General features: G+C 43.7%; 1 protein-coding gene across 2 annotated transcripts in view; it reads left to right on the top strand.

Moving 5' to 3' along the window:
* Positions 1-18,647, top strand: part of MKLN1 (muskelin 1) — a 785,750-nt gene that overhangs the window by 505,957 nt on the left and 261,146 nt on the right. For both annotated transcript variants that reach the window (XM_078677414.1, XM_078677419.1), the window contains exon 12: positions 7,436-7,565. In XM_078677414.1, coding sequence (XP_078533540.1) covers positions 7,436-7,565 — 130 coding nt within the window. The remainder of the gene's footprint in view (positions 1-7,435; positions 7,566-18,647) is intronic.

The following is an 18,647-nucleotide window of genomic DNA, read 5'->3' on the forward strand; positions in this document are numbered from 1 at the left end:
AGTTGTGGTTGTTTCGTATTTGCCTGTGCTAGCACAAACTTTGATGTTCAGCCTCAACTCGATGCTCTAATTAACATTGTAACATTATTGCAACGTTCTATACAGTACAATGATAAAGTGTAAATTAGTGCAATAAAGTGCAATGTGTTTTATGATGATCAGCATAATATTTAGGATATGTAAAGTGTCACCGTGCATATAAACACTGAGCCCATGATCACTAATGACAGGGAAACTGTTATGGGAGGGAAAAGTATAATAAAGCTGTATAAATATGTAGACATAGCTATATTAAAATCAAATGATGTACTATTTTCATGTCATCGGCTCACTACCTTAATTACAGCCATGTGTATAGATCTTCCATAGTAATCCATGTCGATGTTTGCTGTCTATTTCTAATATCAGTTTGGTTTCTAAGCTCCTTAGTATTGCATCTCAATTCCCACCTTTTCGAAGAGGGGGAACATTGTCAATTACGTAGTACTTCAACTCTGTCAGATTTTTATTGTGGATCTCGTTGAAGTGACGAGCCACCGGATAAGAACTATCATTATTCGGTATGGCCCTTAGATGCTGTAAGATCCTTTTGTGCACTGGGAGACGAGTGCTTCCCACATATTTTAATCCACAGGAACACTCTACTACATATACTGCATACGCAAATTTGCATGTTAGAAACTTGCTGATTATAGTAGATTTGTCTTTAAAGCCTGTGTAATAGGTTGTTTTATTCTCCATATTTACAGGCCTTACAGATTGTACATCTGACAAAACCCTTGGGCTTACTAAGCCAACTGGCATTTTTAGACAGCTCCGGGCTACTACTTACTAAGTAGTCACTGGTGCTACACGCTTTTCTGAAAGTGACTATAGGTGACAAAGGCATTTTATCTCCTATTATGCGGTCACATAGGATCATGTGCCAGTTCTTTTTGGTGATTTGTCTAGTATCGTCCCTTTCTTTATATCTCTATACATATATATATATCTCATTGTTGGCTGGCACGGATCGGGCGTAGGAGGAAGGGGAATGTAAAAAAAACCCAAACACTTACCTTATCCCTGCGCCTCTGTTCCGTCTCTCCTACGTCGGACTCAGGCCGGAACAGCAACCAGGAAGCTCACCCAGGCTCCCCTGACCAATCGCAACGCTCCAATGCAGCGTTGTGATCGGTCTGAGCGCCGTGGTTCGGTGCTCAGCCGGGGACTAGGAGCCTGGGCATGTCTCCACGCGGGCTGTAATGCAGCCTGTGTGTAGAACATACAAAGTGTGCATGACTGGTTCATGTGCACTTGGAGTGGGCAAACCACTTCTCCCCTGCCCTGCGTTAGTGTGTTTTGTTTTAATTTAAAACTTTATTGTTATCACTGAAATATTGACCTAGTTATAACGTTGCTTTAACCTTTGGTTTTTTTCAGTGAATTTCAGGTTTTTTTTATTTAGAAAGACAAACAGATCTCATCACACCTAAATACAACTTTAATTTAACCTTTATGTTTTTATATATATATATATATATATATATATATATATATATATATATATATATATATATATATATATATATAGATATATATATATCCTCCAAACTTTGCCCTGCATTAAGGACGTACTCCATAACAGCCGGTGATTTCATAATCCCTTTATTCCAAAAAACAGCCATCGTAATCTGATCATTAAAAGTCCTTCTGCCTGACGCGTTTCAGAGCATCGTGCTCTTTCCTCAGAGGCATTTTGAAAACACACATTGATGAGGCTCCCACAGTTCCCTGCGCGCTGATACCAATTTATAGGCCTCCGGTGTGCCTTTCCTAATGAATGTCATTGCAATGCACACTAGAACTTGTGGTTTGATTTATGCCATTGCCTCCCTCGAGTGGGCTGTGTGTAATTCAATCAATGAAAAGGACAGCTCGTGTACCCTCCAGTGGGCCTCAGAATAGTCTTGCTGTTCCTAATTTAAGACCCAACTGCGCCGATTTCAGATTCTGAACAGTTCAGGTCTGACGGACCCTTCTTAGTTTTAAAGGGCGGTGCGTTCCTCCACGGCTGGACCTGCCGTGTAGTACATCCTCCAAACTTTGCCCTGCATTAAGGACGCACTCCATAACAGCCGGTGATTTCACAATCCCTTTATTCCAAAAAACAGCCATTGTAATCTGATCATTAAAAGTCCTTTCAGAGCATTGTGCTCTTTCCTCAGAGGCATTTTGAAAACACACATTGATGAGGCTCCCACAGTTCCCTGCGCGCTGATACCAATTTATAGGCCTCCGGTGTGCCTTTCCTAATGAATGAATGCCATAACCCTCAAGTAGTGGAAGAAAAAGTGAAGTGACCTTTCCATGTAGGCAAACAGATTCCAAAGGGAAGCCTGTCCAACCTGAGCATCTGCCTTGGCATCAGTGTCCAGGCAGTAGGTTTTGTAAATATGTGGACTGACTTCCAGGTGGCAGCCTTACAGATTTCTGAAATAGGTATATTACGGAGTAAAGCCGCAGTAGTAGTTTTGCCTCTAGTAGAGTGAGCCCAAGGCTTACTAAAAAGAGTTTTGTTGGCTTTCTGATAGCACAGCTGGATACAGGACACAATCCATCAGGAGATGGACTGTTTGGAGGTAGCTAGACCTGTACGGATAGAGCCATAGTTTACGAATAACTGATGTGCTCTACGAATATCCTTAGTCTTGTCTAAATAAAACTACAAAAACCTCCTGACATCTAGGGAATGAAGAGACCTCTCGGCTGGATAAGAGGGGTGCTGAAAAAAGGTAGGTAATTAAATTGTTTGGTTTACGTGGATATCCGAAACCACTTTAGGAAGGAATCTCGGATGTGTTCTCATAACCACCTTGGAGGTATGGAAAACTATGTATCGTTCTTGATAACATAGTGCCTGGAGTTAGCTAACCCTGCGGGCAAAAGTAATAGCTACAAGGAAACCTGTCTTCCAAGACAGATGCTGGAGAGAAGCCCTATGAATTGGTTCAAAAGGCTCCTGCATCAGTCGAGAAAGAACCACATTAAGCTCCTAAGGAGGAGAAGGACGCCAGAAGGGAGGAAACACTTTCCTCAAACCCTCTAGAAAGTCTCTAATGACTGGGATTTTGAAAAAGGAAGTTTGTGAAGGGCATTTCCTATAAGCAGTTAGAGGACATTGAAGGCCTGATTGTGCTAAATGTAGCAAGTATGGGAGAATAACATTTTCCTGGCAGGAAGTAGGATATTCCTTCTTCGAGGCGCACCAGATGCAGAATCTCTTTCACTTATATGCATAAGAAGTGTGTGTGTATGGTCTCATATCTTCTTTAAGTATCTCCATGCAGTCCTGAGGTAAATTAAAATGTCCATACTGCACTAACCCAGGAGCCATGCCACCAAATTCAATGACGAGAGGTTGGGGTGCACCATCTGTCTGCCGAACTTCGTGAGAAGGTCCGGCCGACACGGAAGCCGTAGATGTGGCAGGAGAGACCGGTGGAGAAGATCTGTGAAGAAGATAAAGTACTAGCCAGTGTAGCCTTGTTAGTTAGGCTGCATTTTTGTCTTTCTATCTCCTAACTGGCACATGCATCAAGATAGGCTTTTGCAATTCCTCAATTGCGATTATTAAGGAATTGCAATTAAGGAATCGCAAAAGCCTATGCATGTAGGAATCACTATAAAAATAGCGATTCCTAAACATTCCTTAATTGCGACTAGCAAATTGCGAGTCACAATTAAGGAATGCCTTCCTATTCATTCCTATGGGCCGAGGAATAAATGAGAGATTGCATGCGCAATTTGCGAGTACCAATAGGTACTCACAAATTGCGCATGCAATTTCAAGGGTATCAAAAGGACACCCTGTTGCACCCCTGAAATTGAACTGTCAACCCATGTTGCACACATACATGCCCCAAGGGCATGTGTGTGTGTAACCTAAAACTTTAAAAATGCATTTTAGTGCACTTTTCAAAGTTTTTGCATATTACAGACAAGTTTGATTTGTCTGTAATTTGCTGTCCCAAATAGCGAAATCGCTATTTGAAAGTGCTTCTAGCATTGCATTTAAGGAATCGCAAATTGCGAGTCCATAAAGGCAATCGCAATTTAGAATTCGCAAATAATTGCGAATTCTTAAATTGTGCATAGGAAACACTTTCCTACATCTCCAAAGGCCAATTTGCGATTGCAAACGGCCGATTTTTGCGAAGCGCACAGTTTGCGATCGCAAAAACCTTTGATGCATGTGCCCCTATGTGTCCATGCAGGCCTTCCCGAATAAAGGCGAAAGATGACAACTTAAGAAGATATATCTAACAAAGTGGGCTGGGCTATTCAAATGCGTATGACTAATCACGGAAATACCCCTACAAGAGAATTGGAGTTACAGGTAAGAAACTATTCCTTCTTTGAGAAATCACAGTGATAGTTCATGGTACTCCAAACCCTCTTTCATCACGGAAGAACACACTGAAGAACAATAGGAAGGCATGTATTTTAAAGATTTATTCTTAAAATCAAAAACCTATCTTAGAGGACACAATATGAATTGTCACTATAACAAAGATAAACAGAATGGTAGCTGCAATGTATACTAAAAGCGTAAACAACTAGAACATTTCCAACACATTTACTATATAACTTTATAGCAATCCCCTCCTTATTCTTTAATTCACTAGGCTAATCTTAGCTCTAAAAAGAAAGCCTAATTCAGGTTGCAGAGAGTATTCACACTTGTATGCCTGTTTGAACAATACAGGCATACAACTCCCAGTTCCCCCGCCCCCTGCAGACCCTCACGGTGTCCTCTGCGAGAAGCAGGCTGAGTTTTTTTAAACAAAGATTCAGAACATCATCAAATTACTCCCCCATATTGACCAGCTAGACTCAAACCCCTCTCTCGACCCCCCCTTCCACTACACATCATCTGGAGCTCTTTCCTCCATTCCCTATGGAAACGCTCCTGACTTTAATGTCGACAGTCAAAAGCGGATCACCCAGAGACCCAGCTTCTATGAGCATCTTACTGAAGGCAGCACCCATTATTGGCCCTACGATCACCCAGGTCATCAACTCCTCACTAAGCACAGGAACAGTCCCTCCCCTCTGGAAAGAAGCGATGGTCAAAACCCTACTCAAGAAGCCCGAGCTAGACCCCGCAGACCTTGGCAACTACCGCCCCATCTCCGTTTTGCCAGGGATCGCATAAAAATCACGGAAAAATATGCCAATCATATTCTTTCACATTTGTTGGAGACTTTCAACCTATTACATTCATCCCAAACTGGCTTCCGCCCTCGGTAGAGCACGGAAACTGCACTGCTAGCCGTGGTTGAGGAAAGCAGGAACATTTTAGATGCTGGAGGCTCAGCGGCCATAATACTTTTGGACCTGAGCTCAGCATTTGACACAGTGAATCACCAAATCCTGATCCACCGTCTCATCAACTTGGGAGTAGCCGGTACTGCTCTAAGTTGGCTGCGTTCCTTCTTGAAAGGACGATCATTTCGGGTTTTTTGGAGAAGGCGTGTGTTCCAAATACCGGCCTCTCCTGTGTGGTGTACCGCAGGGCTCATCTTTGAGCCCTATGCTCTTTAACGCATATATGGCCCCCCTAGCCTCGATTGTGGCTCCTTTTGGGGTCCATATGGTCACCTATGCTGACGACACCCAACTGGTCGCAGCATTGGATCAACCCACTCACTACTCCATAACCCTGAAAGCATGTCTCACGGAAGTAGTAAAATGGATGGGAGCATCCTATCTGAAATTAAATGGTGAAAAGACTGAGATCATGACCCTAGCCAACTTTGACAACTCATCACTTAGAACCCTCTCTCCAGCATACATGGGCCCGGTACCCACACCCAAATCGGTAATAAAGAGCCTGGGCATCTGGTTAGACCGCATTTTGACTTTCAAAACACAAGCCAGAAAGACAATAGCAACCTGTTTCGGCCTGATCAGAATGGCCAGGAAGGTACTTCCCCTGCTCCCTCCCGAAGCCCAAAAAATCATGGTTCAATCTCTCCCACTCTCAAGGCTGGACTACGGCAATGGGCTTTACCTGGGAGCCCCTAGCTCTGTGATCAATAAACTGCAGATTGCCCAGAACTGCACAGCCAGACTGCTCACGGGAACATCCAAATTTCTGTCCGCAAAGCCAGCCCTTCCCTTCGTCTACTACACTGGCTCCCAGTGATAGAACGTGTTATTTTTAAAACACTCTGTATCGTTCACAGGTCTTTGCAGGGGACTGGTCCTCCTCTTCTCTCTGCTGTGATTCATCCCTGTAAAGCAACGAGAGAACTTCACTCGGATGAACTCCTCCTAGTCAACATCCCCAGAATTGAACGAGCCAGAAGTGGCGGCAGACTCTTCTCCCTGAATGCCGGCAGGCTTTGGAATGCTCTGCCCCTTCACATCCGGAAAGTGACTGGTCATCTTGCCTTCCGGAAACAACTCAAAACCTTCCTGTTCCCATGAATTTTGTTGTTTCACCTGGTCATGAGTCTGCCTAGCGCTGGGAGGCCTTCTGGTAGCCATGCGCTTTACAAATGTTCATTTCATTTCACCTGGCAATTGTGTGAATGTGCGTCGTCCTGCTCTTGTGTTTTAAATGAACCTCGGTCCCTGTAACAGTAACAAACTGGATTAGGGCGCCTATTCTAGTAAGGACTCGCATACTAAAAGGTTGAACAAAATCAGCCCATATTTGTTTATATTTTAAACCATTCACATTTTTGGTGTTTTGATAGACTAGATGCACACGCCCTCGTAGTCTCGGTTCTGACCTCCTGCTTTTCTCCCACGCCCTATTCTACCCTGGCTCCACCAGTCCCTGCTAGCGTTCAGTATTCAAGCCATGCATGTTATCTACAAGAGCGTACTTGTCAACTGTGATTGGTTGTGTTCTGCCTTGTCTACCTAATGTATATCTTATAAGTTTTTATTTTTAGCTTGATATAGAGCCCGTTTCTGAAATGTAAAGTTTAACACAGAATGCAATTTATCCTAACCCCGCTTCTTCTATTTTTCTATATAATTGGTTAACTAATTGAGCTTCACTACGCAATAATGGTTACATATCCACATTGTTACTTGTAAGCTGTCACAACTTAAAATTCAAAAAGTTTCATAATTTTGTAAAGATTTCTATTACTGGACACTATATTTGATGTAGCCTGTGTCTCACAGTAGTATTCAGTTAATATTCATGCATCCTTTTCGTTGTAATATCATTCATCCTTTAAAGTGGTTATGGTTCTCCTCCACTTGTTTTTAACATACTGTGTTGTATTTCTATTTACTTGACTTCCAACACGTATTGGTGATCTTTGTGTAATGGTGATTATTGTTTTTTGCTACAGGTGTTGTGAGGCAGTTTGGTTGTGTGGTTGAGTCCTCATGTTCTGCGGCTAAAGCTAAATTCTCCTTTCTTCTCCAGAGGAAACGATGCCTATACGTTTTTGGTGGACAGAGATCGAAGACCTATCTTAATGACTTCTTCAGCTACGATGTGGACAGTGACCACGTGGAAATCATATCAGATGGCACAAAAAAAGACTCTGGCATGGGTAAGCAGAAGGAGCGCGTTCTGTTATGTTTATTAGTCAGTGCTCTCACTCTTGACTAAGCTCTTCAAACATTTGTGAACTGATAATGCAAGTTCTTAGTTACTCAATAGGACCGAATGCTAATCTTTTTGAAGCCAATGGCCAGTCTCTGCCCCAGATGATGCATTTGGATTTCCCCAAGACATGATCTTATGCCAACGGTAGTAATTGTTACACAGCACCCCTAAGAGCCCTGAGTCATAAGTGTGACATCAAAATGCTTCTGTGTGCTAATTATACACCACTGATCATTCCTTCTCTGTCAACATTGATGAAAAGTCTCTCACAACGCGCTAATGCACTGCATCTTTGACATCTACCAACTCAGTATTGACAGAAAATGTCAGGAACTGTAAGAATTACTGCTCCATTTTTAAATATGCCTCCTCGAGGCCTTCAGTAGGGGCAGAATTCTCTGAAGTGGAGGGAATACCAATGGGTTAACTTTACCTTCTGAAATTTTCCAGCTTGCCAGTGCGTCTATTTCTACTCTATGTTCCTAAGCGTTTTCCTTAACATGTTTTGGCACTAAGGACCCTTTCCCACAGTATGCGCATTAGAAAAAGACACAGTACACTGTGTTCCCACAAGAGAGAGTTCTCAGGCAGAGTGATTGCATGCTTTGGGTAGCTAGACAAAAACACAGGCAAACAATGCATTTCCAGTAAATAGGGCCTGGAAAGATGAACGGACACCCTAAGAAAACAAGTAGAAACAAAGATTGCAAAATATGGATTTTTCCTCCAACTATTGAGACCCTTTGACAAATAGGGCAGCTGTGATTTCTGTGAGGCTATTCTTTCAATAAGATACATGTGTGTGATAATGGCTGTTCTGGAGAGATGTCTGCAACCAAGTGGTCCAGGGGATTAGTATAATCTGTTTACGCATACCCTCAAAATCAGATCACACAAAAAAAAATCCACTAAATTTTAAACCCATACATGTTGGCACTGTTTGGGTATTATTTTCTCATAAAATATCAAGAGGTCTGCCCTTATAATCTTCAGCCAGCTAGTTGAAAGGGGATCTAAACGGGATGATAGAGGATGACTGTTATGTAGCTTTTGAGCCATTGGTTGACTTTAAACAGATTGTCCATTGTGATGACCTGTCATGTATGAACAGCATAGACAGATACAAAGTAATAAAGACAAAATCTACCTCGTTGAATCCTCTGAACACAAAAAGCAGAGTTCTTTTCTCTCATAACGAAGAATGCCAAATGCAAAGCAGATGCATTTCCCATTTGATGAAAGAGCAGGCTCAATCATGAAATTGAAATGTGTTCTGTATTCACCTTTAGGGATTTACAATAATGATGTAAGGAGTAGTGGGTCTTCAGGGGCAGTTACAATGGGAAAAGAGAGGAATCGTGTACGAGCTCTCCCTCTGCGCACATTGAAAGCTACTGACAGTTTATTTTAAGCTGAGAGCCCTGCCACCTGTTCACAACAGGATTTTAATGATTGATAATAATTTGGAAGCTGCGCAGTGTACAGCACGGTAGACCAAAATTACTGCAGTAGACCTGTCTTCGAATTTGACTCCAACATTAGTTGTAGACTTCCAATGTCTGGGTAGAACTAATAGAACAAGCATTTGCAGTGCAATAGGTCTCGCATTTGCCAGAGTTTAAGCTATTGTCATTGTAATGCCTTTTATTTATTTGTTTTCAAAACCCACACATAAATAAAAAGCATTGTAATTTACAATGCCAATAGCTCAAACTCTAGCAATTGCGAGACGTATTGCATTGCAAATGGTTGTTTTATTTTCCCTCGTAGGGCTCCTGCACTTTATCATGCAACCAGCGAAATCGCACCTGGATGATTAAATAACCAGTAGCAGCCCATAGACTGCATCGTTTTGACAAATTTCTCTGCCTGCTGCTGAAAAATGGAAAGAGGCTGGATAGAGCAGCGTTGGCAGGGAAAAGTAATGTGTAAAGGCTTTTGCAAACCACCACAGTAGTGTGGGGCTTTGGAAGGTGCATGCCATGGCTTGTTAACAGTTTTACAAGCAGTGAGGACACATGGCAGCGACGGGGGCGGGTGGGGGAGCATGATGAAATCGGGCTCATGTATAAAATAAGAAATGCACATAGCCGCCCCAGCTCCCCGAGGCCCTGAAGCCCCACCAGGCTTAAGAAGGGGAAGTGTGAAGGGCTACAATGTCTCATGCCTTCCTGGAAACGAAATTCAAAAGTACAGGAACAGCATAACTCAGGGGGGGGGGGGCTTTCAATTTTTGAGCTTTTCAGAAAACTCGTCCGTGTGGCTTTTTTTTTGCCACACACACAAGTTTGCTGAAAAGCTGAAGTGATTCAAAGAGGTAATTTTCTAGAGCAGCGCATGTGCGTTGCGCTAGGCTCGACCTAAAAATGAAAGGGAAAACTGCTGCATAAAACATTTTAGTAACAAAAGCTCCAAAATATGTCTCCAGTGCTATCAGTCACATTCCGAGTTATTAACTTGTGCAAAGGGAATAACCCCAACCTTCTGGCAAGGTGATTTACCGGCCTTATGCAGTGCAACTTCCTTCTGTTAAAACCACAACAAACTGCAAAGTGCTCTTGAAGGCATTTTTTAGGAATGGACAGTCATAGTTTGGCTGAATAATTCAGTGCTCATGACTTAATGAAATTAATCATATGTGATTTCAGACCGAAAGCTCATGCAAGGCCAGGCTGCACTAGAACACAGGCATCCTAGTACCGGTTTCGCCCTAGTTAGGGCTCATCAGCCAGGTATAGCTTTGTTCCAGAGACAGTGTACATGACACCCATGCCTGTGCGTACCCGTCCTACTAGAACCAAGATATACCTGGCTGATGAGCCCTAAATAGGGCGAAAACGGTTTTAGGTTGCTTGTGTTCCATTTCAAGGAGGACCTAGCCCGTCTGGTCGGGCTGGACTGTTCCTATTGGATTGCTTTGCATATGACTGCATCAAACTGAGGTTGCATGTTGTGCAAAGTGTTACCCTAAGTTGGACGGATGTGCCCAGACGTGTGTCCCGTACATGCTGTGTCACTGCAACCAAGCTATTTTTGGCTGATGACCCCAAACTAGGGCGAGATTGATCCTAGGTTGCTTGTGTTTGGGTCGGGGAGGACCAGGCCTTGCAGGTCGGGCTGTACTGTTCCCACTGGAGTTGGGTCAAGACGGATTTTTATATGGCTGGGTGCAAACTGAGGTGACATGGTGTGCAAAATAATGAAGGACTTTGATGCAGCCCAATGAATTCAAGCGTTCCGCCCATCACTTTTTTGTATACTCTTCTGAAATTAGTGCCTGATGTTCATAGATCAAGCACATGGCTCTGTCTCTTCACATCAATCTGACTCATAAGTGAACCATGAATCAAGTGGGGGTATTTAACATTGGAATTGCCTTTCTAAATAAATCTACTGTGTTCCTTCAAATCTACAACTTGTACATTTCTGGTTTTCCACACCACTTATTCTAGTGCAATATTTTGAAAAACCCAGTACACAGACACTGTACATGCTCAAGTGCACCTTGTGATATTGTTTTCAAAAGAGCTTGTTTGCCCTAGTGACATAAAAACTTCTCAACAGTAATTTATTGGTGGTGGTCAGGACTCAGGATCTCAAGCCACTTGCACCACTGAGCTGTGCTGGTTTGCAGGTTTGTTTTGTTTAGTACTGCCCCACAAGTGTGGTATTTAGGGGACTATAATGTTATGATGTAAAAAATTGCAACATGGTCTTCTAGTCGTACTTGAGCATATGGCTGTGATATCGATTATAGTGCTCCTTCTTATTTTGACATTGTTTTGTGTGTTCCTATAATATAACTTAGTTGCAACGACTTAGTACCCTTCATGGATCCCTGTGGTCCGCCACCCTTATAGTGCTGTTTTATAGGGCTGTAGCCTTCAGCGGTGTTATTCTTTCCAAATAACACGAGATCAGGCAGCCACGTTTTCTTTATTACCTTTCATTTCGGTTGATTTGTCAACCCACAGGGTAGCGCTGCAAGGCAACAGTTCTTGTTAATGAGTAGTCACATTTTCCTTTCTTGTCTCAACACGAGCGTCCGTGTATCCTTTGTTTAAGATGTTTGAGCTGGTTGACAGCCAAAAATAAACTTCTTTTGGTAATTTCCCACCCACACGTTCTATTTGATGTGTTCGCCATAGGCATGTTTGTTTAATTTCACTGAACTTTGACGTGTCTATTTGCCACAAATACTGCTAATGTGGTTTGCGAACTCTTTAGGGCATTTATATTAGGCGAAAAGTTCCTATGCTGTTAACATAGAGGAATAATTTATTGATTTCAGAAGGTAGGAGAATGTAATCTCTAAAGGTTAGAAATCCACTTGCCGTGGTTGTTTTTTGGGGGGTGGGGAGGTAGGTAAGGAAAAGGATAATAAACTCAAGTCACGCCAAATGCACATTTGCTGCCAGTTGAAATCCTTTTGATGGCTTTTAAAGCGGTAAGAATTATGAAATTAAGAATTTCGATTACTGGCAATGTGAAATAAGTTAGAGGGGCTTCAGCATATAACTACCTAATCAAACGCTCTGAAAAATCTTGAACACTTGTACAAGGGAAAACGCAATACTAAGTGCACGATTAGTACTTTTCTCCCTCCCCATGCTGCACTGGATAGCTTCTGTTAAGAAGACAGCAGGCGCAGAGGAGCTCCCTAGATAGTTATCGACTGAAATGCTATTGGAGGCATTACAGAGTTGTACGGTCCTCTTATTCCTTTAGTTGACCAATGAACGGATCAATGACATTTTAGAATGGCATAGGGATGCAGATGAGCCTTTTCCGCCACCTTTTTCTTTTTTTTTTTTTTTACGTGTACCCAATGCCATTATCAAACTTTTTTAATCTCAAGGTTCCATATCGTTCCATAAGAAAGCTGTTTAGGAAATGCATTCCGCCCCCCACTCTAGAGCGAGGAGTCTGCCCTCCACTCTCGAGCGATGCGAGGAGTCTGCCCTCCACTCTAGAGGGAAGAGTCTGCCCTCCACTCTCGAGCGAGGCGAGGAGTCTACCCTCCACTCTCGAGCGAGGAGTCTGCCCTCCACTCTAGGGCGAGGAGTCTGCCCTCCACTCTCGAGCGAGGCGAGGAGTCTACCCTCCACTCTCGAGCGAGGAGTCTGCCCTCCACTCTAGGGCGAGGAGTCTACCCTCCACTATCGAGCGAGGAGTCTGCCCTTCACTCTAGAGTGAAGAGTATGCCCTCCACTCTCGAACGAGGGGAGGAGTCTACCCTCCACTCTCGAGCGAGGAGTCTGCTCTCCGCTCTAGAACGAGGCGAGGAGTCTGCCCTCCACTCTCGAGCGAGGAGTTTGCCCTCCACTCTAGAGCGAGGCGAGGAGTCTGCCCTCCATTCTCGAGCGAGGAGTCTGCCCTCCATTCTCGAGCGAGGAGTCTGCCCTCCACTCTCGAGCGAGGACAGGAGTCTGCCCTCCACTCTCGAGCGAGGACAGGAGTCTGCCCTCCACTCTCGAGCGAGGACAGGAGTCTGACCTCCACTCTCGAGCGAGGACAGGAGTCTGACCTCCACTCTCGAGCGGGGACAGGAGTCTGACCTCCACTCTCGAGCGGGGACAGGAGTCTGCCCTCCACTCTCGAGCGAGGAGTTTGCCCTCCACTCTAGAGCGAGGCGAGGAGTCTGCCCTCCACTCTCGAGCGAGGCGAGGAGTCTGCCCTCCACTCTCGAGCGAGGAGTCTGCCCTCCACTCTAGAGCGAGGCGAGGACTCTGCCCTCCACTCTCGAGCGGGGACAGGAGTCTGCCCTCCACTCTCTAGCGAGGAGTTTGCCCTCCACTCTAGAGCGAGGCGAGGAGTCTGCCCTCCACTCTCGAGCGAGGAGTCTGCCCTCCACTCTCGAGCGAGGACAGGAGTCTGACCTCCACTCTCGAGCGAGGAGTTTGCCCTCCACTCTAGAGCGAGGCGAGGAGTCTGCCCTCAACTCTCGAGCGAGGACAGGAGTCTGACCTCCACTCTCGAGCGAGGACAGGAGCCTGACCTCCACTCTCGAGCGGGGACAGGAGTCTGCCCTCCACTCTCGAGTGAGGACGCCTACGTGCTAGAAGTGAATGCCTCAGTAACTTGCTCAGTAATGACCCGAACTTGGCATTTGCTGTATTCTTAGTGCACTCAGCCTGCTCTTTAAGTACAAACGTGTTGCTGAGAAACTAGAATTAGAACGGGGCATATTTCATAGGTATATAGTGATTTAGAGAGTTCACTGCTAATTTCAACATACATTTGACTCTAACCAGCTGTATACATCAGAGAGGCTTCCTCTCCTGTCTGTTTTTTTCTTTATTGAACTTGCTGGTGCTATTTGTTGTTAATTTCACAAGGATGGAAGGCTGATGATTTAGGCATGATGAATCATACGAGACTGTCGCTGACTCTTCACACCTACTCGTTTGGACACTGTGCCTTACATTCTTTTTTTGAAATATAGATTTCCCAGATAGATGATTGCACTTTACCCGTCATTCAATTGTATCCCTTTACATTGTTTATTCTTCAAATCATACAATCGCTGTTGGGGAGGGTTGATCGGGGTGTTTTTGTGTTTTTTGTGTTTCATACTGATATAGATTGATAACCAACCTGCAATAGATTCATAGTAGCTCATAGATGCCAAAATACTAATGCCCCGCACAGGCAGACACCCTTGTTCTGAACGTACCTTGTATGAATAGAGATGTTTATTATAACATATTACTTGCTAAACCGTCTATGTATTGACCATATTCAGGCCTGCGCACGACGCAGCATTTTTTTAAATCAATAAAGTATGTTTTTTTTTAAAATCATACAATAGCTGTTGAAGCTGACAAGCAGTCTTCCCAAGCAGACCCTCACTTGATATGATGTCCTATGGCGCTGACTGTTTGCTGTTGCAGGCCAGGAGTTGGAATCTTGGAATGACGTACCCAGACTTCCAGCCTCTTGAGCGTCGTGAATTAAGGGTCATGAGTGGGTTTAAGTAATGTTTTTATTTACAGTGCTTAGAAACGGCAGAAGGGCAGCAGTAAGCTCTTATTGAAAACAAATTGCTTTCAAGACTTCAGAGAAAGCTGGTACCTGTATGTGTTTGCGATATATTATTCCATTAAAATACGTGACAGCTCGTTTCATCGATTAACGGGGTAGATCTCCTTTGTTTGCTTCATTTTTCAAAAGATGACAACGATTCTGTTGCCTCCTATAAACTCCCTATGCAGATGACATGATCTACACACGAGATGCCAAGAAATATGTATTCTTCTTTTGATTACACAGTTACAAGTAACGAAGAACTAATGAATGCCCAAGATCATCAGTGTCACTTGTCGATTAAAGAGCTTCCATTCTCTCTTCCACTCTGACATCCTACACGCTGCACCGACTGACTGCACACATTGTGGGCCTTGCAAGAGACGAGGGACATACTCTGGCGAAGTACCAAACCGATTCCTCCCTAAAAGAAATATAAAAAGTTCAAACACTACTTATTTCTCTTCTATGGAATACAGCTGGGAACAAGACACTAGAAAATGACTCCTATAGTATACACCAAACAAAGTAGAGAAAAAATGTTGAGAACCCTTTCTAAATAACTATAAATATCTAGCCTCAAGGCTGCACACCCCATCAGATACACTGAACTATCAATGTCCCAGCCACTGGCTGAACACTACCACTTAATTGAAGTAACATTTTCACACACGTTAAATACACAACTTCACAAACTCTGGTTGAAACGTACCCCCAAACAAATGGCAGCTGCCCATAGACAGCATAGAAGACACCTGTAGTAAGTTGACACGATATCTGGAGACAGAGTACTTGTTGAGATAAGCTTTATTGCAGCACAGAGTCAGCAGGACCATCCCCTCTCTGACCAGAGCTCCAACTGCCAACAGGGCGGATGGAGACTCCAGAACTAGGAACGCCATGATATTCTAGAGTGCTAGTTAGATAAGCAAGAGAAGCACTGTACAACATATCTACCCCCCTTAACAAATGAAAGGAAACAAAACAAACAATCACTGTGAGAACATAGTATTACATCAGCGTATATAATCACCAAGATAAGTAGGTGGGCGTCGAGAGCGAGAACTCCTTATCGTGCTCTCTCTAGGGAGTGACTGTGAAAAAGAAGCAGAAACTGAGTCACTTATGACACCACCATGTACTGACGTGGATGACGGAGCATCACCACTACCCATCTCCTCCCCTCCAATGGAGACCGAATGGGCCGCTAGCCCACCATCAGGAGCTAACAAGTAGCCATTACAGTTCCCAGAAACTCCACCCTCCGAATTGGGGAGGGAGGGCCACATTGATTGGTTGTGACATACTAGTTTATTTACAACTATAAGGATTCAGGTAATGTTAGAAATTAACTAGTATAGTTGTATTGCTGTGTGATAGCTTGTAGTCATAGGTTGATAAATAACTGTGCAAGAATAAAAACCAACAAGTTCTCCAACGCTTACCGCTTATTGTTCAGCTTGTATGTGTAGCTTCACTCATCACTGTACCGGCAGTTAAGAAATGACTCATGCGTGTATAAACAGTCGGTATTGTATCGTTGAGTCGCGTCTCTTACGCAACTGTCTTTGTTTACGTTTTTTTTTTTTTTTTTTTTTTTTAAATGGCCGTTCACGTCCTTTGTCAGCGCGTACAGACGTACGCTGACGTACTTGGACGTACACTCGTCAGAACAACAGCTGACGTACACTCGTGAGGGCAGTAACTGCGCGTCTCGTAGCTGTGGCGTGTTTCAGTGGTTGCCAGGCTGCTGACGCCAAACTATGGTTGCTACGGTACTTCTGGAATGTTGAATCCGTCGCGGTTACCGTTTCATCTCTCCAAGGCCTTCGACTCTCTGATCAAAGTTACACTTCGACGACAACACTCGACGAAATCCTGGAAGACGGCTACTCTTCTTGTGTAACAACGATGTGTCGAATGACTGCTCCGCTCCGCCTCGTCAATTGCACAGGGTTCAGGGCTGATGGAACTCTTACTGCTCTGTACTTTCTCCGCTGCAAATTATGGAGTTGAAGTTGTGGTCAGATGTGATTTACCGTCCAAGTCGCCAAATGTAGTATGTTGACACGATATCTGGAGACAGAGTACTTGTTGAGATAAGCTTTATTGCAGCACAGAGTCAGCAGGACCATCCCCTCTCTGACCAGAGCTCCAACTGCCAACAGGGCGGATGGAGACTCCAGAACTAGGAACGCCATGATATTCTAGAGTGCTAGTTAGATAAGCAAGAGAAGCACTGTACAACAACACCCCTCCTGGACTCTGGAAAGGGACAGTAAAGGAGCACTTCATCCCTCTTTTGACAGAGCAGCAACAAAACAAGCAAAACCTCTGCCATTCCTCACCCTTTATCCCATCTACCCATTCTGGGCAAAGCATCGACTATGCACATAGCACTTATTTCTCTCCTCAGCTGGTCATCTATAACATGAGAAGAAGTTTTACTGGATTTCACTGGAGCAGTTTCTAGCGCACCACAGTATTTCCTACTGCAGAATTCAGCTACAAGTCTTAATCCTGGGAGAATTGACTGCTTCTTTTATACTTGGGCTGATAAGTGAATATTACTCTGTTCTGTCATTTGTCTATATTGCTCAGTTCAGTCTGTATTGTGTGTCACTGAAATGATGAGTGATATGCCTATTTTATCATGGATATTTTGTTATGTTGGTAGCCACGTTTATGACAAGAATATCCCATCCATCAAACTCTAAAAAAACTTTAGTAACTGGCCTAGACAAACAAAACATTGCCTGCTGAGTGTTAAATCGTTTTCATGTAGACATGTCACCTACATGGACACCACAATGGTTATCATTTAGAAGTTGCAGACTGGGGAACTTATTAAGGCCATGAAATTGTCTTCTCCGATAAACACAGGGCTTTTGTAGTATAGGTTTTGGAATACAGAATTGTATCAATAGTCCTACTTCTTATATAAAGCAGGGAAGTCCACTTGTGTCGACAATAGCATCATAATCTCAATTAGCCAGCACCACACACAACCGCGAGTGCAACATTGAACCGGAGCCTGCTCATGGCATTGGTGCAAGATCCTGCGATTATGTGAACTTTATTGCATACCATGAATAGTTAACGTTCAAGTGGGCAAAGACCCATCAGACGCAATCCAAGCAAGCCAGCCTTTGTGCCCATGAGCTTTAACTGGGATAGGAACTAATAGTCTAGAAGGAAGGACGTGCTGAGATGTTTTTTATGGTTCTGTAGAAGTTTACCTCTTGGTTCTCTTGTGTATGTATACGGGTTTCACTTGTGTTGGTATTCTCGTTTTCAACTTGCAATTTGCTTTGTTGTCTAATGGCTTTATCTGAGTGGGTTTCTTGTTTTTTGGCAAGAAAATAGATTATTGGTTTCATTCAACTCTCAGAGCATATACAAATGTATTAAAAATATTTGGAAAATATTGTATGGCAGATACCTCATATGGAATTTGCTTTAGTATTACTGATTGCTAGTTATTTTATTTATTTTCATCTTCAGTTTTTGTGTCTTACAGCTTTAGTCTTCCTCTTCAGTTTTGTAGTGTGGATATCCAGTGTTCGGCCTTGAAAGCCAGGACGTTGCCCATCTTTCTTTTGGATTTATTTTGCTTTTAAACCGCCTTCAGATGATACAAAATACTGCTGCTCACTCAGTCTTAAATGCCCCCCACAGATCAGCCTCTCTCCCTCTTCTTCACCAACTACATTGGTTGCCCATTCGACAGCGTGTGAAGTTTAAGATCTGTTGTCTACCCACAAAGCAATATGGGGAAATGGACCATCCTACCTGGCGGAGAGGCTACACCACTACACCACCCATCGGCCCTGCACTCAAGCTCCAAATCCCTTCTCAAAATCCCCAGAATAAGAAAAGGCACGGACTGGAGTGGAGGCAAGTCTTTCTCTTACCAAGCCCCACTCATATGGAATCAACTCCCTCTCGCCTTAAGGCAATGTCCAGACCACCGGAAATTTAGGAAAGCCCTAAAAACAGC

This window comes from Lissotriton helveticus, chromosome 1_1, assembly GCF_964261635.1.
Source record: "Lissotriton helveticus chromosome 1_1, aLisHel1.1, whole genome shotgun sequence".
Taxonomy (NCBI): domain Eukaryota; kingdom Metazoa; phylum Chordata; class Amphibia; order Caudata; family Salamandridae; genus Lissotriton; species Lissotriton helveticus.